General features: G+C 35.8%; 1 protein-coding gene across 1 annotated transcript in view; it reads right to left on the bottom strand.

The window, feature by feature from the left end:
* The window catches only part of GUCY2C (guanylate cyclase 2C), a 69,976-nt gene that overhangs the window by 43,424 nt on the left and 10,681 nt on the right, over nucleotides 1-15,871 (bottom strand). The window contains exons 4-9 of the mRNA XM_025995541.2: nucleotides 15,445-15,660; nucleotides 14,781-14,902; nucleotides 13,048-13,144; nucleotides 10,217-10,334; nucleotides 8,318-8,453; nucleotides 1,544-1,629 (exon numbers count right to left, since the gene is read on the bottom strand). Of these exons, the coding sequence (XP_025851326.2) occupies nucleotides 1,544-1,629; nucleotides 8,318-8,453; nucleotides 10,217-10,334; nucleotides 13,048-13,144; nucleotides 14,781-14,902; nucleotides 15,445-15,660 (775 nt within the window). The remainder of the gene's footprint in view (nucleotides 1-1,543; nucleotides 1,630-8,317; nucleotides 8,454-10,216; nucleotides 10,335-13,047; nucleotides 13,145-14,780; nucleotides 14,903-15,444; nucleotides 15,661-15,871) is intronic.

Here is a 15,871-nt window from a genome sequence, read left to right as displayed (position 1 = left end):
TTTTAAAATGACTTCTGATGAAATTGTCCTGCTCAATGACATTTGAATTTCATAGTAACAATTCTCAGTGAAACAAGGTAATATTTAGCAGCCAGGAGCTTGCTAGTTAGTATCCATTTATTGGTTCACAGCCTGAAAGTAGACTTAAGCCCCAGGTGGGTAAATTATTTTTGTTTCTTTATGATAATACACTATTTTATGATCATACCAGTAACTCCTACCCAAATAGTGCATAGAACATTTTTAATACTGAGGAGCAATTATGAGGCTGATGTAGGATCTTACCACATGTATTTGCTTCTCTCCAAGAGCACCATTCCAAGTACAAATAATTTAGAGAGGAGTATAATTATCTTTGTAGTTACTGTAATAATTGGACCACTGATGAAACTCTTTAAAAGGTATTCCTATGAAAATTATGTGAAATATATCATTATATTAAAGGTTTATATAGTAACTGAAAACTGTGGAGCACTTTTCTGAGGTGCTGTCTCCAAATTTCTGGTTTAACTTCATCAATCTGAAATCCTTCCTCTAGATTTCCACATTTTCCATTACAGATATCTTTGAGAAAGTGAATCAATATATATATACACACTAAATACATGAGGCACCTGGGTAGCTCAGTGATTGAGCATCTGCCCTTGGCTCAGGGTGTGATGCCCAGTCAAGGGATCAAGTCCCGCATCAGGCTCCTTGTGAGGAGCCTGGTTCTCCCTCTATGTTTCTGCCTTTCTCTGTGTCTCTCATAAATAAATAAATAAATAAATAAATAAATAAATAAATAAATAATAAATAAGTCTCTAAAAAATACACTGAATATATGGCTTAAAGATATCATAATAATCACTTGGGAAAATCATATGAAAAAATGAGTAACTTTTTCTCCTAGATTTCTAGTTATGCCAGGACACAAAATATTAAAGAAAAAAACTTTCTATAGACCATTTGGTTGGCTATAACAGTGGCTTTTACAGTTTGTGATGGGCACAACTTTGGGTGACATAAAGACAGATGTTTTGTTTTTAAATTAAATGCTTATCAATCAACTTATATGCCATATAAGAAGCTAAGCACTGGAGGCATAATTAAGACCCACTCTCTTTAAAGAACCTCTGTAGGTAGGTAAGGAGAAAAGAGATATAGAATGTGAATAAAAGCATGACACTATAGGACTGTTTATATGTGTCAGAAAGATTACACAATGATTTTCATGACTTCAGATTGAGAGAACAGGGAATGTTTCATTGAAATTTTTATCTGTAGAAATGAATAAATAATTCTTAGGAGAGAACTGTCATTCTCTCATTGTTATCCCATCAATAGTCTGGTCTTTATATCAATGTATTCTGGGTGGGTATTTTATATATAGTCAAAAGAGTGTGGACATTCTAAATAAGGTATGGGTTAAAATGCTTAAATACAGTCCTAAGTAGGTCATAATTGTGTTTCTGAAATAGATAACTTGCCTATTTTGAAAACAACTTCTCTAATTCCTTTGCTATCACTTCACCCCAAGTTCCTGATAAAAAGTCAGACATACTTTATTGGTATCCACAGAAGTATACAGAAGCATCATAGTGTTGTCAATATCCCCACAGTCGTCCAAAGTCACAGGACCTGCATGCCCTAGGGGAAAATCAGAAAGAGTTGGAGGATATTTTTTACTTTTGATGAAAAAACCAGTTATGTGTTTACAGAGGGTACAAAATAGGTTAAAATTGTTCTCTTTTACTGAAAAATTATCTCAATGAACTAATCAGAGAAAATACCCATTGGCTCTTGGCCTTGAAATCTCTGATGGATATTTTAAAGAGAGATGCTATTTAGTATTTAGTTAGAAGGGAAAATGTTTGCATTGCATTTAGGATGAAAATGTAATCACCAATTGAGTCCTTTTAATTATCAGTGAAAAGTTTTTGCTAAGAATTTTACTAAACTAGTAAAAATTCCCCATTTATGGTGTGATTTCTAGGATTATCACATTATTAGATTCAAATATCCAGTTTTCAACAAATATCACAGAGCAGACAAAGAAACAGGTAAGTGTAGCCAAAGAAAAAAATAGATAAATCAACAGAAACAATCCCAGAAAAAATACCTGATGGTGTATCTAATAGACAAAGGCTTTAAAACAATTGTCCTAAAGGTGCTCAAAGAACTAAAGGAAGGGATAGATAATGTCAGAAAAATGATATATGAACAAAATGGAAATATCAATAAAGAGAGCGGAAACCTAGAAAGGAAACCAAGAGGAAATTCTAGAACTGAAAAACACAATAGCTGAAATGTAAAATTCACTAGGAAGATTCAAAGGCAGATCTGAGCAGGCCGAAGAAAGAATCAGTGAACTTGAAGATAGGACAATGGAAATTATCAAGTCTGAGGAACAGAAAAAAAATTGAAGTGGATGGAGCCTAAGGGACCTGTATAACACCATAAGCAGACCACCATATGCATTGTGGAGGTCCCAGAAGAAGAATTAATAAGAAGAGAGAAAGCAGTAGAGAGAATATCTAAGGAAATAATGCCCAAAACTTCTCAAATCTGATGAAACACATGAATAAATATCCAAGAAGCTCAATAAACTCCAATAGAACAAATTCAAAGAGAGCCATACTGAGACACATTTTAATCAAACTGTCAAAACCAGACATCAAAAAGAATGAAATTTTGCCGTTTGCAATGACATGGACAGAACTAAAAGATATTATGCTAAGAAAAATGAGTCAATCAGAGAAAGACAAATAACATATGATTTCAGTCATATGTAGAATTTAAGAAACAAAACAGATGAACACTGGGGAAGGGAAGGAAAAATAAAATGAGATGAAAATAGAAAAAGGAGGCAAACCACAAGAGACTTTTGACGATAGGGAATGAACAGGGTTGCTGGGGGAGAATTGGATGGGCTTATGGGGGTAATTAGGTGATGGGCATTAAGGAGGGCACTTGAAGTAATGAGCACTGGGTGTCGTATGCAACTGATGAATCACTGAATTCTACCTCTGAAACTAATAATACAATATATATTAATTAAATTAAATTGAATTTAAATAAAAATTAAAAAAACAATTTTGAAAGCAAGAGAGAAGTGATTTGTCACATGCAAGAGATACTCAATAAGATTTTTAGCAGACTTCTCATTAGAAGTTTTGGAGATCAAAATAAAAAAAGAAATTTTGGAGGTCTGAAGGCAGTGGAATGATATATTCAAAATGCCAAAAGAAAAACTTTCATCCAAGAATTCTTTATCCAATGAATCCTTCTGTCAAAAGTGTGGAGGAAAGTAAGACATTTCAAGATAAACAAAAGCTGAGAAAGTGTAACCACCTGAACTTGCACCACAAGAAATGCTTAAGGTAATCCTACAGGTTGAAATAAAAGGACACTGGACAACAACTTGAAGCCATATGAAGAAATAAAGATCTCAGGAAAGGCGAATATATTGGCAATTATAACATCTAGCATTAATATAAAATGATGTGTAATTCCACTTGTTTTCTACAGGATTTAAGAGATGAATGTGTTTTTAAAAATGGTCTAAAAACTAGCATTATTGTAACTGTGGTTTGTAACTCTACATTTTGCTTTTGACATAATTTAAGAGATTAATCCTTAAAACATCATTAGTTTGTGTTTTTGGACACACACGTATAAAGATGTATTTGCCACATCAATGTCTGAAAGAGGTGGGTATGGATGTCTTAAAGGAGTAGAGTTTTTGGATATCAAAGTTAAACTGATGTGAAGTCAAATTAGAATGTAATAACCTTAGGGTGTTAACTATAATATCCATGGTAACTAGAAAGAAAATAGTTAAAGAATATGAACAAAAAAATAAGACAGGAATTCAAATGTTTGACTACAAATAAACCAACTACACACAAAAGAAAATGAAACAAAATGAGACAAACAATGAGACAAAAAGCTATAAGGCAATAGAGAACAAACAGCAAAACGACAAAAGTAAATCTTCCCTGTCAGAAATTACTTTAAATATAAAATAGATTAAATTCTCCAATAGAAGATAGAGATTAGGAGATTGCATTTTTAAAAAAAATGATTCTATATAATATCTATAAGAGACTCACTTTAGATTAAAAAACACAAATAGGTTGAGCTATTCTATGCAGATGGGAACTTGAAAGACAGCAGGGTACATATACTAATACCCGACAAAATAGGCTTTATTTTTTTAAAAAGCTTTATTTATTTGTGAGAGAGAGAAAGTGCACACACGTGCACAAGCCATAAGTGTGTGTGTGTGTGTGTGTGTGTGTGTGAGTCTTCAAGCAGATTCTCCGCTGATCATGGAGCTCAATGTGGGGCTCGATCTCACAACCCATGAGATCACAACCTGAGCTAAGAACCAAGAGTTGGATGCTTAACCAACTGAGCCACCCAGAAACCCCCAAAATAGACTTTAAATTAAAAAATTTTATAAGAGACAAAGGACCCTGCATATTAATGAAAGTTTCAACACAGCAAGAATATATAACAATTATCAAATTTATGCACCTAATAATAGACTACCAAAATATATGATGCAAAAATTGACAGAATTGAACAGAGAAATGGACAGTTCTACAGTAATAGTTAAAAATTTCAATACTTTACTTTAAATAATGGATGAAATAATAAGATGGAAGATAAGTAAGTAAACAGAGGACTTGAACAATACACCAACTAGATCTAACAGACAAATACAGAACATTCTACCCAACAACAAAATACACATAAGACCTTTATTCTCAAGTGCATGTAAGAACTTTTCCAGGATATACCATATGTTAGCCCACAGATTAAGTCTGAATAGATTTTTAAAAATAGATAATATACAAAATATCTTCTCTGACCATAACATGAAAATTCAATAACAGAAGGAAAACTGGAAAATTTACCAGTTTGTGGAAATTAAACAGCATACTCTTAAACAGCCAGAGGATCAAAGAAGAATCATAGAGAAATTGGTAAAAGCCTAGAGACAAATAAAAATGAAAACACAAGATACCAAAACCTATGGGACACAGCAAAAACAGTGCTAAGAGGGAACTTTACAGAAGTGTTTACATTAAAAAATAAGAACAAATGCAAAACAAAAATCTAGGAACCAGAAGAAGAACAAACTAAACCTAAAGCTAGCAGAAGGAAGGAAATTGTAAAGATTAGAGCAGAGGTAAATGAAATATAGAACTGAAAAACAACAGAAAAAGAATCAATGAAACTGAAAGTTGGTTTTTCAAAAAAGAGCAACAAAATTGGCAAACTTTTAGGTAAGTAGACTAAGGAAAAAAAGTCTCAAATTACTAAAATAAAAAATGAAAGTGGAGCTTTTATAATCAATTCTACAGAAATTTAGAAAATTATTAGGAGCATTTCCATACCAAAAAATTTGGATAACCAAGATGAAATAGAAAAGTTTCTAAAAACATAAAATTTATTATGATTAAACCATGAAGAAATAGAAAATCTGAATAGACCTATAACTACTAGGGAGATTGAATCAGTAATCAAAAATCTCCTGACCAAAACACAAAGAAAATCTGGATCTGATGGCTTTATTGGTCAATTCTACAAATATTTCTTTTTAAAAAGATTTATTTATTTATTTTAGAGAGAGAGAGCATGGTGGGAGAGGGAGGTGGGCAGAGGGAGAAAGAGAAACTTTCACAGATTCCATGCTGAGTGTGGAGCCTGACAAGAGGCTTGATCTCATCACCCTGAGATCACAATCTGAGCCAAAACCAAGAGCTGGATGCTCAACTGACTATGCTACCCAAGCTCCCATCTACAAACATTCCAAGAATATTTAACACCAATCCTTCTTAAACTTTTCAAAAAAACCTGAGAAGGAGGAAACATTCCCTAATTCATTCTATATGGCCAGAATTACTCTGATACCAAAGCCAGAAAATGACTCTCATAAAACTACACATCAATATCCCTAATAAACACTGATATGAAAGTCCTCAACAAAATGCTGGCAAACAGAATTTATCAGCATATTAAAAGAAGTATATACCATAACCAAGAGAGATTTATTCCTGGAATGCAAAGATAGTTCAACATATAAAAGCTGATAAATATAATATACCACATTAAAGAATGAAGGAAAAATGCATGATCTTATCAATTTGATGAAGAGAAAGCCTTTTACAAAATTCAGTATGCTTTTTTGATAAAACACAATGAACTAGGAAAAGAAGAAAACTACTTCGACACAGTAAAATCTGTCTATGAGAAACCCATAGAAAACATCATACTTAATGGTGAAAGATGAAAAGCTTTCCCTCTAAGATCAGGAACAAAGCAAAGATGCCCATTCTTGTCACTTTTATTAGACATAGTACTGGAATACCTAGCCAGAGCACCTAGGCAAGATAAAAATTAGAGGTATCCAGATTGGAAAGGAAGAAGTAAAAGTCACAGCTGGTATGATTTTACAATGTTGAAAATTCTCAAGATTCTGCCAAAAAACTGTTAGAACTTATAAGAGAGTTCAACAAAGTAGTGTGATATCAAGTCAACACTCAAATATCAGTTTTATTTCTATACAATAATAATGAACATTCGGGATAGGATGCCATACAATGCCAGTGGCATTTACATTTCTCCATTTATGGATTGAATAAGTCATAGGGGTAAAAAGTAGAGGAAATAGAGTCAATGTATAATCAAAGGTATAGGGAATATAGTCAATGGTACTATAATAGGATTGTATGGTGACAGTTGGTAAGTATACTCACGGCAAGCACAGAATAAAATATAGACTTGTGGAATCACTCTGTTATATAGCTGAAACTCAGATAACATTGTGTGTCAACTATTTTTCAATAAAAATACAATTCCATTTATGATAGCATCCGAAAGAATAAAATACTTAAGAATCGACTTAGCCAAGGTGAAAGACTTGTGCAGAAAAAACTATAAAACATTTCTGCAAGAAATTAGAGAAGATATAAATAAATGGAAATCTCCCATGTTTATGTATTGGAAGACTTAATATCTTTAAGAAATCTGTATTACCCACACGGTCTATCTATTTAATGCAATTCCTGTCAAAATCTCAATGATTTTTTTTTTTTTTGGCAGAAATAGGAAAAGTCATCTTGAAATTCAACTGAAATCTCAAAAAATCCTAAATAGCCAAGATAATCTTGAAAAAAGAAGAACAAAGCTGAAGGACTTACTTCTTAATTTCAAAACTTGGTACAAGGCTACAGTAATCAAAACAGTAACCAAAACATAAAGTCAGGCATTTAAGCAAGTGGAATAGAATAGGATGTCCAGAAATAAACCTGTACATATATTATCAAATGATTTTTCTAAAACTGACAAGACTATTCACTGGGGGAAAAGATAATCTTTAACAAATGATACTGGAAAAATTGGATATCCACATAGCTCAAAATGCATCTATGACCTAAATGTAAGGCCTAAAATTATAAAACTATAGAAGAAAACACAGAGCAAAAGCTTCATGACATATGATTTGGCAGTGAATTCTTGGATATGATATTAAAGGTACAGGCAACCAAAGAAAAAAATAGGCAAATTGGGCTTCATGAAGATTTAAAAACTATGTGCATGAAGACATTACCAACAGAATAAAAAGGTAACATGGAAAATAGGAGAAATATTTGCAAATCATATATCTGATTAGGCATTAATAGCCAGGCAAGAAAACCAAACAGTTCGAAAAGGGGCAAGGGACTGAAGAGATATTCTCTAAAGAACATATACCAATGGCCTATAAGCACATGAAAAGATGCTTCATATTGCTAATCATTAGGGAAATGTAAATCAAAATTACAATAAGATACCAAACTTCCCAGTCAGGAATATGTATTGGGAACTTTAGGATGATATTGTTATGAGAGGTTTGGTTGTGTGAGGGGTAACACAGGGTCCCAGGTCCCTAAAGGAAGGATGGAGATATGGAAGTACCAAAATCAAATGGCAGAGAGTTCTCTTCTTGCTAGTCTCAAGCACAGTCAGGACATCACTGCCTAAAACACCCTGTGATGAGCTTGTTCATAAGTACAAAGCCCAAGCCATACGCTCTTTCTTTGGTATCAAAAGATTCTGAAATCCTAAAGCATAAACTAGGATACTGATGTTGATAATAGTAACCCCCAAACTTAGGCAATAACATTTGCCTTCAAATAAGTTCAAAGATATCTAGCTGTTCATCTATCTACTGCCAAACCCCCACTTTGTTTCCCAAAGTCTATCCGTAAAGCCTGAATTTCTTCAGCTTTCTGTAGAAAGTGTTAAGTTTTGTTGCTGTTGTTTGCTCCTAGGAAACCAGTACCTTCAAAAGTGAGGTTCCTGAAGCCCTGAGCAAATTTGGGGGTGGTAATAGCTTCTCCATTTTCAAGAAATGTCTTCAGCATGTGTCCAAAGAGCAAGACTCCATTCAAGTAGGCAAGAGCAAAGTTATTCTTTGCCTGAATGAGAAAGAAAAACTTTAAAATGAGTTCCCACAAAGAGATTCTGGTTTTGAGTCTGGAGCAAAACATTCTTGAGGTCAGCAGAGTAGCTGGAAAGGTAAAGGGATAGTAAGGAGAAGTATAGGGGGTATTTTTAAAAAAATTTTTATTTGTTCATGAGATACACACAGAGAGAGAGAGAGAGAGAGGTAGAGACACAGGCAGAGGGAAGAGCAGGCTCCATGCAGGGAGCTCGATGTGGGACTGGATCCTGGGTCTCCAGGATCACACCCTGGGCTGAAGGCAGGCACTAAACCTCTGAATCACCCAGGGATCCCCCTAGGGATGGTATTAAAGAAGCCCTTTGGAAAATACGTCCTTGAGCTAGGGCTCTTTTATTAACCTGGTATCAAAATTCTGCCTTTCCTTCGGAATCAACAAACCTGGAACACTGCCTTTAGGAAAGGAACTAAAAGCAATTATACCTTCTTCCCAGGATGGCAAAATCTATCATTTCAACTAGGAAGAACAGCATGCAGCATTTTCACAATTCTTGGGTGCTTTTATATAGAAAAAGATGTTGCTTATAGTTTAATGTGTTCACAAAGAATAAAAGAGAACAACAGTAAAAATACTCTCTGCCCCTCAGCACCCTGAATGGGCCAGGGAGAGATTTGATTGGGTGGTACAATTAAACTTGCTTTGAAGACAGTTTTCGACAGTTGCATGGTGGTCTTCACAGAGTTGGGACTGTATTAAAAGTCTGATGCCCCCTGAGACCAAGTAAATTCTGTCAACTTGGGCATTTTGTACCTCCTACCTGTGAAGAGTCACACTTCTGCCAAAGCCTAGAAGCTGTGTAAATGATATCTGAATATTACACCCAGAAGGATATTTGCTAGAAATATATATAAAAAGAAAATGCCTCTCATTGGCTTCAGTGTCTTTTGGAGGGTTTAGAACTGCTAACCTAGGAAAAAACTATGATACTTCCCAAGGCACCCAACTTCGCTTATAGCTCTTTGGATCTGACAGGTGGCTTGCCATCCAAGTTTGTTCAGGGTTCTCAGTACTGCTCTTTCCCTCCTTTTTCCAGGAGGGAACTGCTCTCAACCAACTCTGAGGACAGAATACATCTGATGAATTTAGTCACAGTAAGGTGCGGGACTGACAAGGCCCAATGTGCTATAGAGTTGGGGGCCCCTGCATTATAACAAGGTGGCCATGATTTAAAGTCCAATTACAGGTTCTTTTTTTCTGGGATAAATGCTAAACTAGATGAGATGCTGGGTAAGAGGAATAAAGCAGAACTCTCTTAGACAAATTTAAACAATGGTCAACTTAATTATAATAGAAGACAATATCTTAACCTAGAAATCTATATCTCTAAAGGTAGAATTTTGATATCAGTGACAGCAGAAAGTTGCTTTAGGATGTAGGAAACTCCACTTTTTTTTTTTTACATTGTTTAGTTTCAACTTCCCCAAATTAGCAGGGCTTCTTCCTATCTTCCCACATTGTCACTTCCATTCCAGTGTAAGAATGTGCATTGTTGTGTTGGTGTAGAGCCCAGCAGAGTGACCTCTAGTACGAGTTTAAGTATCAGTAATCTTCCTATTGCACATAGTTGATCTCAGTTTACATTTGTTAAGTGAATGGGAGTAAAACAAACAAACAAACAAACAAACAAAAAACAATTGCTACTTTAGAATTTGGGTCCTGCATAGGACGATAATATCTTACCCTTGACAAAGGAAAGAGAACATACTCATGAAACTAACCTGTGGTGTGCCTTTGGAGAAAGAGCTATTGGAGATGGAATACTCAGGAGGCAAGGTGAGGACAAGGACATTTTTCATATAGTTAGGGGCTGTGACATTGTCCATGAAGTAGTCGTTACTGTAATAAAAACCACAAGTTCCTAGTGAAAATTAGGTTCTTCCAAAAATCATATGGAGCTTCTACAAATCCCACAAGCTACAATGCCAGCCTTGAAATAGTTATAAACATTTTTTTTCCAAAACCTGTAAAACTTTCTACTTCCCCAGATAGGTTTATTGTCTTCTAATATGCTAAGTTGAGTAAGAGGGCTGTGGTTTACACCCACACGTGGACAGGAAGATCAAAACACAGATACATCTTTGAGGAAGGTTCTTTTTTTTTTTTTTTAAAGACTTTATTATCTCTTTTTGAGGGGGGAGGGAGGGCGAGCACAAGCTGGGGAAGGGGCCAAGGGAGAGGGAGAAGTAAGCTCCCCTGCTGAGCAGAAAGCCTGATGATGCAAGGCTCAATCCCAGAACTCTGGGATCATGACTTGAACCAAAGGCAGATGCTTAACTGACAGAGCCACCTAGGTGCCCTAAGAGGGAGGGGTTTTTTTTTTTTTTTTTTTTTTTTTGGCTGCTGGACATGTGAGCTAGTGCTCGCTTTCAGGGCTTACTGATCTTTGGTTTATATATGGAAACTTTCTTTTCTTTAGGTGTTCATAATAGTTTAGATATATTGGGATAGGATACAGAAGAATTTGATAAATTAAATTTATGGTGAAACATAAGTATGAAAAGACTAAACATTTTCTCTAACACTGTAAGCTCCTTGACTTTAGTGTATTGATCTCATATCCTCAACTCCTCGGGGATAGTAGGTCTATTTTAAATCCTCAAAACTGTCTAAGATTGTGCTGCAAATCATATAGTTTCCAAGCTTCCAGATCATTTGAGTGTTTTAATATGCAAAGAATCTAACATGTTTGAACTGTTATAACTAGGCTAGCCATAATTTACTATTCAAACAGTAGTGAACACATCTATGCACTGAGGACTAGATTGAATATTTTGCTCATAGTATCATACCTAATCCTAAAAGTACTCCTATGAAATAGGCATCTTTATTCTCATTTTACAAAAGAGAAGTTTTAATTTCAAGATTCTAAGTAATATCCAAAAGTCAAATAAACCAAAAGTGTCAGAATTACAATTTGAAAGCCACTTAGTATCAGCTTTCAAAAAAATCTCATGATCTTCCCACAACATGGCCAGGTGTCCTTTGAGTCCAGTGACAAAGGAATGCCAACACTTTGGCAGGTGGTTGAGGATTTGCTAAAAGTAAGATTACACCAACCTGGCTACATTGAGGACTCCTTCCAGAGGGCAAAGCAACTATTGAAAGTGGCTGTCAATGTGGTTGTAGGAAGGAACTATTGATAACTTTGTCTTCTTTCCTGTATTTTGAAGCTAAAAGGCTATTGATTGATTGGATTACCTTAACGAACAACTAGTAGTCAAATAGACCTGCAGTTCCTATGCTTCATTCCTCTTAACACTGTGACAAGTACGTATAGTATGGGTGAAGTGACTAAGTAAATATGGGAAATATGTAGTACATTAACAGTATCCAGTCTGAGTAGAGACTGGTATAATGATTAATGATGCAATCAGATAAGTGAGGTCATATGATCTAGCCAATGGGGCAAGGGGCACAGGTGCACCAGTGACACTTTCTATAAGCTCAATCTGACTCAAATACTGTCTTGGCACAGTTTGTAGGGTCTCCAACCATATTAGAAGATGAGTGGTAAAATATAACACTGTAAGTTAATTACATTCCAATTTTTTAAAAAAGATTTTACTTATTTACTCATGAGAGACACAGAAATAGAGAGAGGCAGAGACACAGACAGAGGAGAAGCAGGCTCCATGCAGGGAGCCTGATGTGGGACTCGAGCCCAGGACTCTAGGATCATGCCCCAGGCGGAAGGCAGGCACAAAACCGCTGAGCCACCCAGGGATCCCCGAGGAATGCAGCCCTGGAATTACCTTTATTTTATTTTATGATTTTATTTATTTATTCATGAGAGACACAGAGAACAAGAGAGGCAGAGACACAGGCAGAGGTTAGAAGCAGGCTCCATGCGGGTAGCCTGACGTGGGGCTCGATCCTGGGTCTCCAGGATCATGCCCTGGGCTGAAGGCGGTGCTAAACCACTGAGCCAACCGGGCTGCCCTTAAAAAATTAAAAATAAATATTGAAATATAAGGAAAGGAAGGATGGAAGGAAGGAAGATGGTTTGTATTCTCTCTCTAGTTCTAGAGAATTATAGAGGATAAAATCACCACTGTGACTGGATCACAGAAGGCAGAAAAGCAAACTCATGTAACTGAAACTTTCTTCTTTACCAAAGGTGGCAAAGGAAAAATAATCTAGGATCAAAGGCCATTAGCAATAGAAGGCGCAGATAAGGCCCACATTCTCAAAAATAATGTTTTTGGGTTATTGGTTGATTTATCACTGCCTGGAAAAATATCTTAAAATCAGGCTGGAGACCAGGATCTCTGTAGATGAGTAGACATATGGGGTTAATGGGTCATTAATCTTCTGTTTTATACATGATAATGATGTCAAAGATATGCACGTCTGCTAAGGCCACAATTAATTAAATGAAAATGAGGGCATGATGAAAGAATAAAACATTGATTAAAATATTATCGTATTTTAATGACTGAACCCCATTCAAGTCTTTGCAAAGCAAGAGAAAAGAGAATGCATTTTTTTGGAAATCCTGGGAATCTTTCCTTTCTGAAAAGAGAAGAGTTCTTTCCAATATTATACCTACTTGAATAGATCCACTAGAATAATCACAATGTCTTCAGCCACTGCCCGGTCTCCCTTGAGGGAGCTGATGGTGCTTGGTGTACCACATGTAACAATCACTGGAGGAGAGAGGGTAAGATAAGGACGGAAATACACAACAGTCTATATACAAACAGTAGGTCCATGATACATTTATGTTTTAAGATTAGCACCAATTCATCAATTACTGTCTTTTGCTTTTGTTTTGTTTGTTCGTTCGTTACAGGTGTAGTGTCAGAGTAAAATTGTATGAGATTTTAAAAAGAATCCTCTGGTCCATTCCCTTAATTTTTATCGATTTAAGGAGACTGGAAGCCAAAATGTCAAAAGGTTAAAAAACAAGTAGATGGCAGAGTTCTTATTTTCAACTTTATGAATCGATTCAGTGTTTATTCTATTTTACCAGATTGGAGTAGTTATGAAAACTGTTTTCATTGATAAGTGATCTGCACCTCACCAATTGTAAAGTGGTTGAAAAAGACAGTCAAGGAAATCTGAAAATTTATGTAATGCTCCTAAGCAACTTCCTTTGAGCTTTGTTTGTAGTTTTTTTTTAAGATTTTATTTATTTATTCATGAGAGAGAGAGAGAGAGAGAGAGAGAGAATGAGAGGCAGAGACACAGGCAGAAGAAGAAGCAGGCTCCATGCAGGGAGCCCGATGTGGGACTTGATCCTGGGACTCAGGATCACGCCCTGGGCCAAAGGCGGGCACTGAGCCACCCAGGGATCCCCTGTTTATAGCTTTTTAACTCAGAATTCAGTCTTAGGGATTTCAGCGGCAGAGTCCAATGTGATTCTGTGAGCTTTACTCCTCTTTGCCACCAGATTTCCCAAATGCATGACTATGAGAAAGTGGAGCTGGGGGGACATTTCATTGCATCTTTTTATATACTATTTGTTCAATTGAATTGTAAACACCTTAGGGACATGAATACTTCTTTTAAGGGATATTTATACTTTTTTCCCCCCACATCTTGGCAATGTTTTGTACGTGGAAGTTTCTTAGTATGACAAATGCTTAATAATGCCAGCAGGTGATGATTTGAGTGATACTAGGAATTCCTAGTGAGCAAGCATCTTCCCTTTGTAGGAAAGATGCACAAATTATTCCTTTGCTCCTGATATATCTTATTTGTAAAGAGAACTATTGGAAAATGAAACGAATCACGTCATAACTTAGCAAGGATGATTTTATCCCATACTTGACCTGTTAGCTGAGAGATCACTGGTCATGTGAGATACAGGGACAGATGAAAGTGAGATGGTCTGCTAACCTTGTAATTTTAATTGAAGTCAGATATCAGGAAATAGATCCTCTTGGTCATCACAGGCCCAGGGTTCAGAATGTGTGAAGATTAGTCATAAATCCAATAATAGATTAGTCATAAATCCAATAATAGATCAACTTAAAAAGCAGTTTATCAATGATGAGTCATATCATTTTGGTTTATAAAAGCTAGGTTTTCGTCATTACTTTTATGATGTTTAATGTGTTTATTCAACACTATCTTTCTCCTTTCTCTGATAGGATAGAGTTTTAATCAACAGGAGGAATAATATGATGGAGTTGCATGCAACTCTGCATCTCCGCGAGTGAACAAGATATATGGAGGTAATGAGGATAGATTTGTGGTAATAGATCTGTCAAAACAACTCATGAAATGTGGTTGTTGTAAGGAAGAAATTGACAAAAAATTATTTCCATGTCTTCTTACCATTGCTTTTCCTATTCTGGTTCATTAAGATATCCTGAAATTGGTCATCTCCCCTCAACATTTCCTTGAAGCTAAGTTCCTGAGAAAAATAGGAGACTCCAGCCTCCAGAGCATTGAGGTACCTAGAGAAGATAAAAGAGAAACTCTAAGAAACCAGCTTAGTTTCTTCATGGTCTTCCATATTGTTTGCTCATTGCTTACAGATCTGTCCTGGAACTTGTTCATCTAAGATTCATTTCCACTATCAACACAACAGATGGTTCACACCATGGTATCAATAGTCTGGATGGTGGATATCTAGTTTAGTAAAAGTATAGAAGTTTTAGGGAATCTTCATGTATATAAACAAATGGTAGACATTTGGCAGGTACCTTATAATGGTTTCCTGCTATTAGCAGAAGGAAGGCTGCTCTGTCTATAAACTTCATTATCACAGATAAGTTGAAACCTTTGAGTCTATAGTACAAAAATTCAGAGTTGACAGGAATCTTTTATTTACTGGGTGAAATGGAGTATTGTGCTTTCTAAGTTCACCCCAAAGTTTCTAGGAAGAGGTCTTAGGGTTGATTCTTGCAGTTCTCTAAATGTGGTACCATTACTCTTTTGCATACTTGGGTGGAGAGTCCATGGCCAGTGCTAGAAGCATATTAGTGGTCCTGCTTACCAGAAACAGTCCTCAGACTCGGTGCTATTCTTGAAAACATATGCAGTTTTCCAGGAATAATCTTTGAATGGCAAATTATTGGCCTTCCAAAAGTCAACCAAGAAGTACATCAGCTTCCTAGCTGGAGACATCAGCCTGGTTAAAGTCTCTTTGTAGTCACATGACAATCCAAAACTCCCAGCTGAAATCATGGGATAGTTCAAGTCTGTGTCAAGGCTAACCATAAGATGAGAAAGAAACCAATGTCAGGATTAACTTAAGTAGAACAAATATGATTCCTCTTTAACCTGTTTTCACCTGTGGTTGGTTATAAATGGTAAGAATGAAATAGGGTCCTTCAAGTGGGTTTCTAACTTAAATAGGTGTCCCTCCCACACAGGGAAATTTTAGAACAACATTTATTGAGCATATGTTAAGCTTTAAGATA

Source organism: Vulpes vulpes, chromosome 8 (assembly GCF_048418805.1).
Source record: "Vulpes vulpes isolate BD-2025 chromosome 8, VulVul3, whole genome shotgun sequence".
In the NCBI taxonomy this organism is placed as follows: domain Eukaryota; kingdom Metazoa; phylum Chordata; class Mammalia; order Carnivora; family Canidae; genus Vulpes; species Vulpes vulpes.
This window is presented reverse-complemented; position numbering and strand designations above follow the sequence as displayed.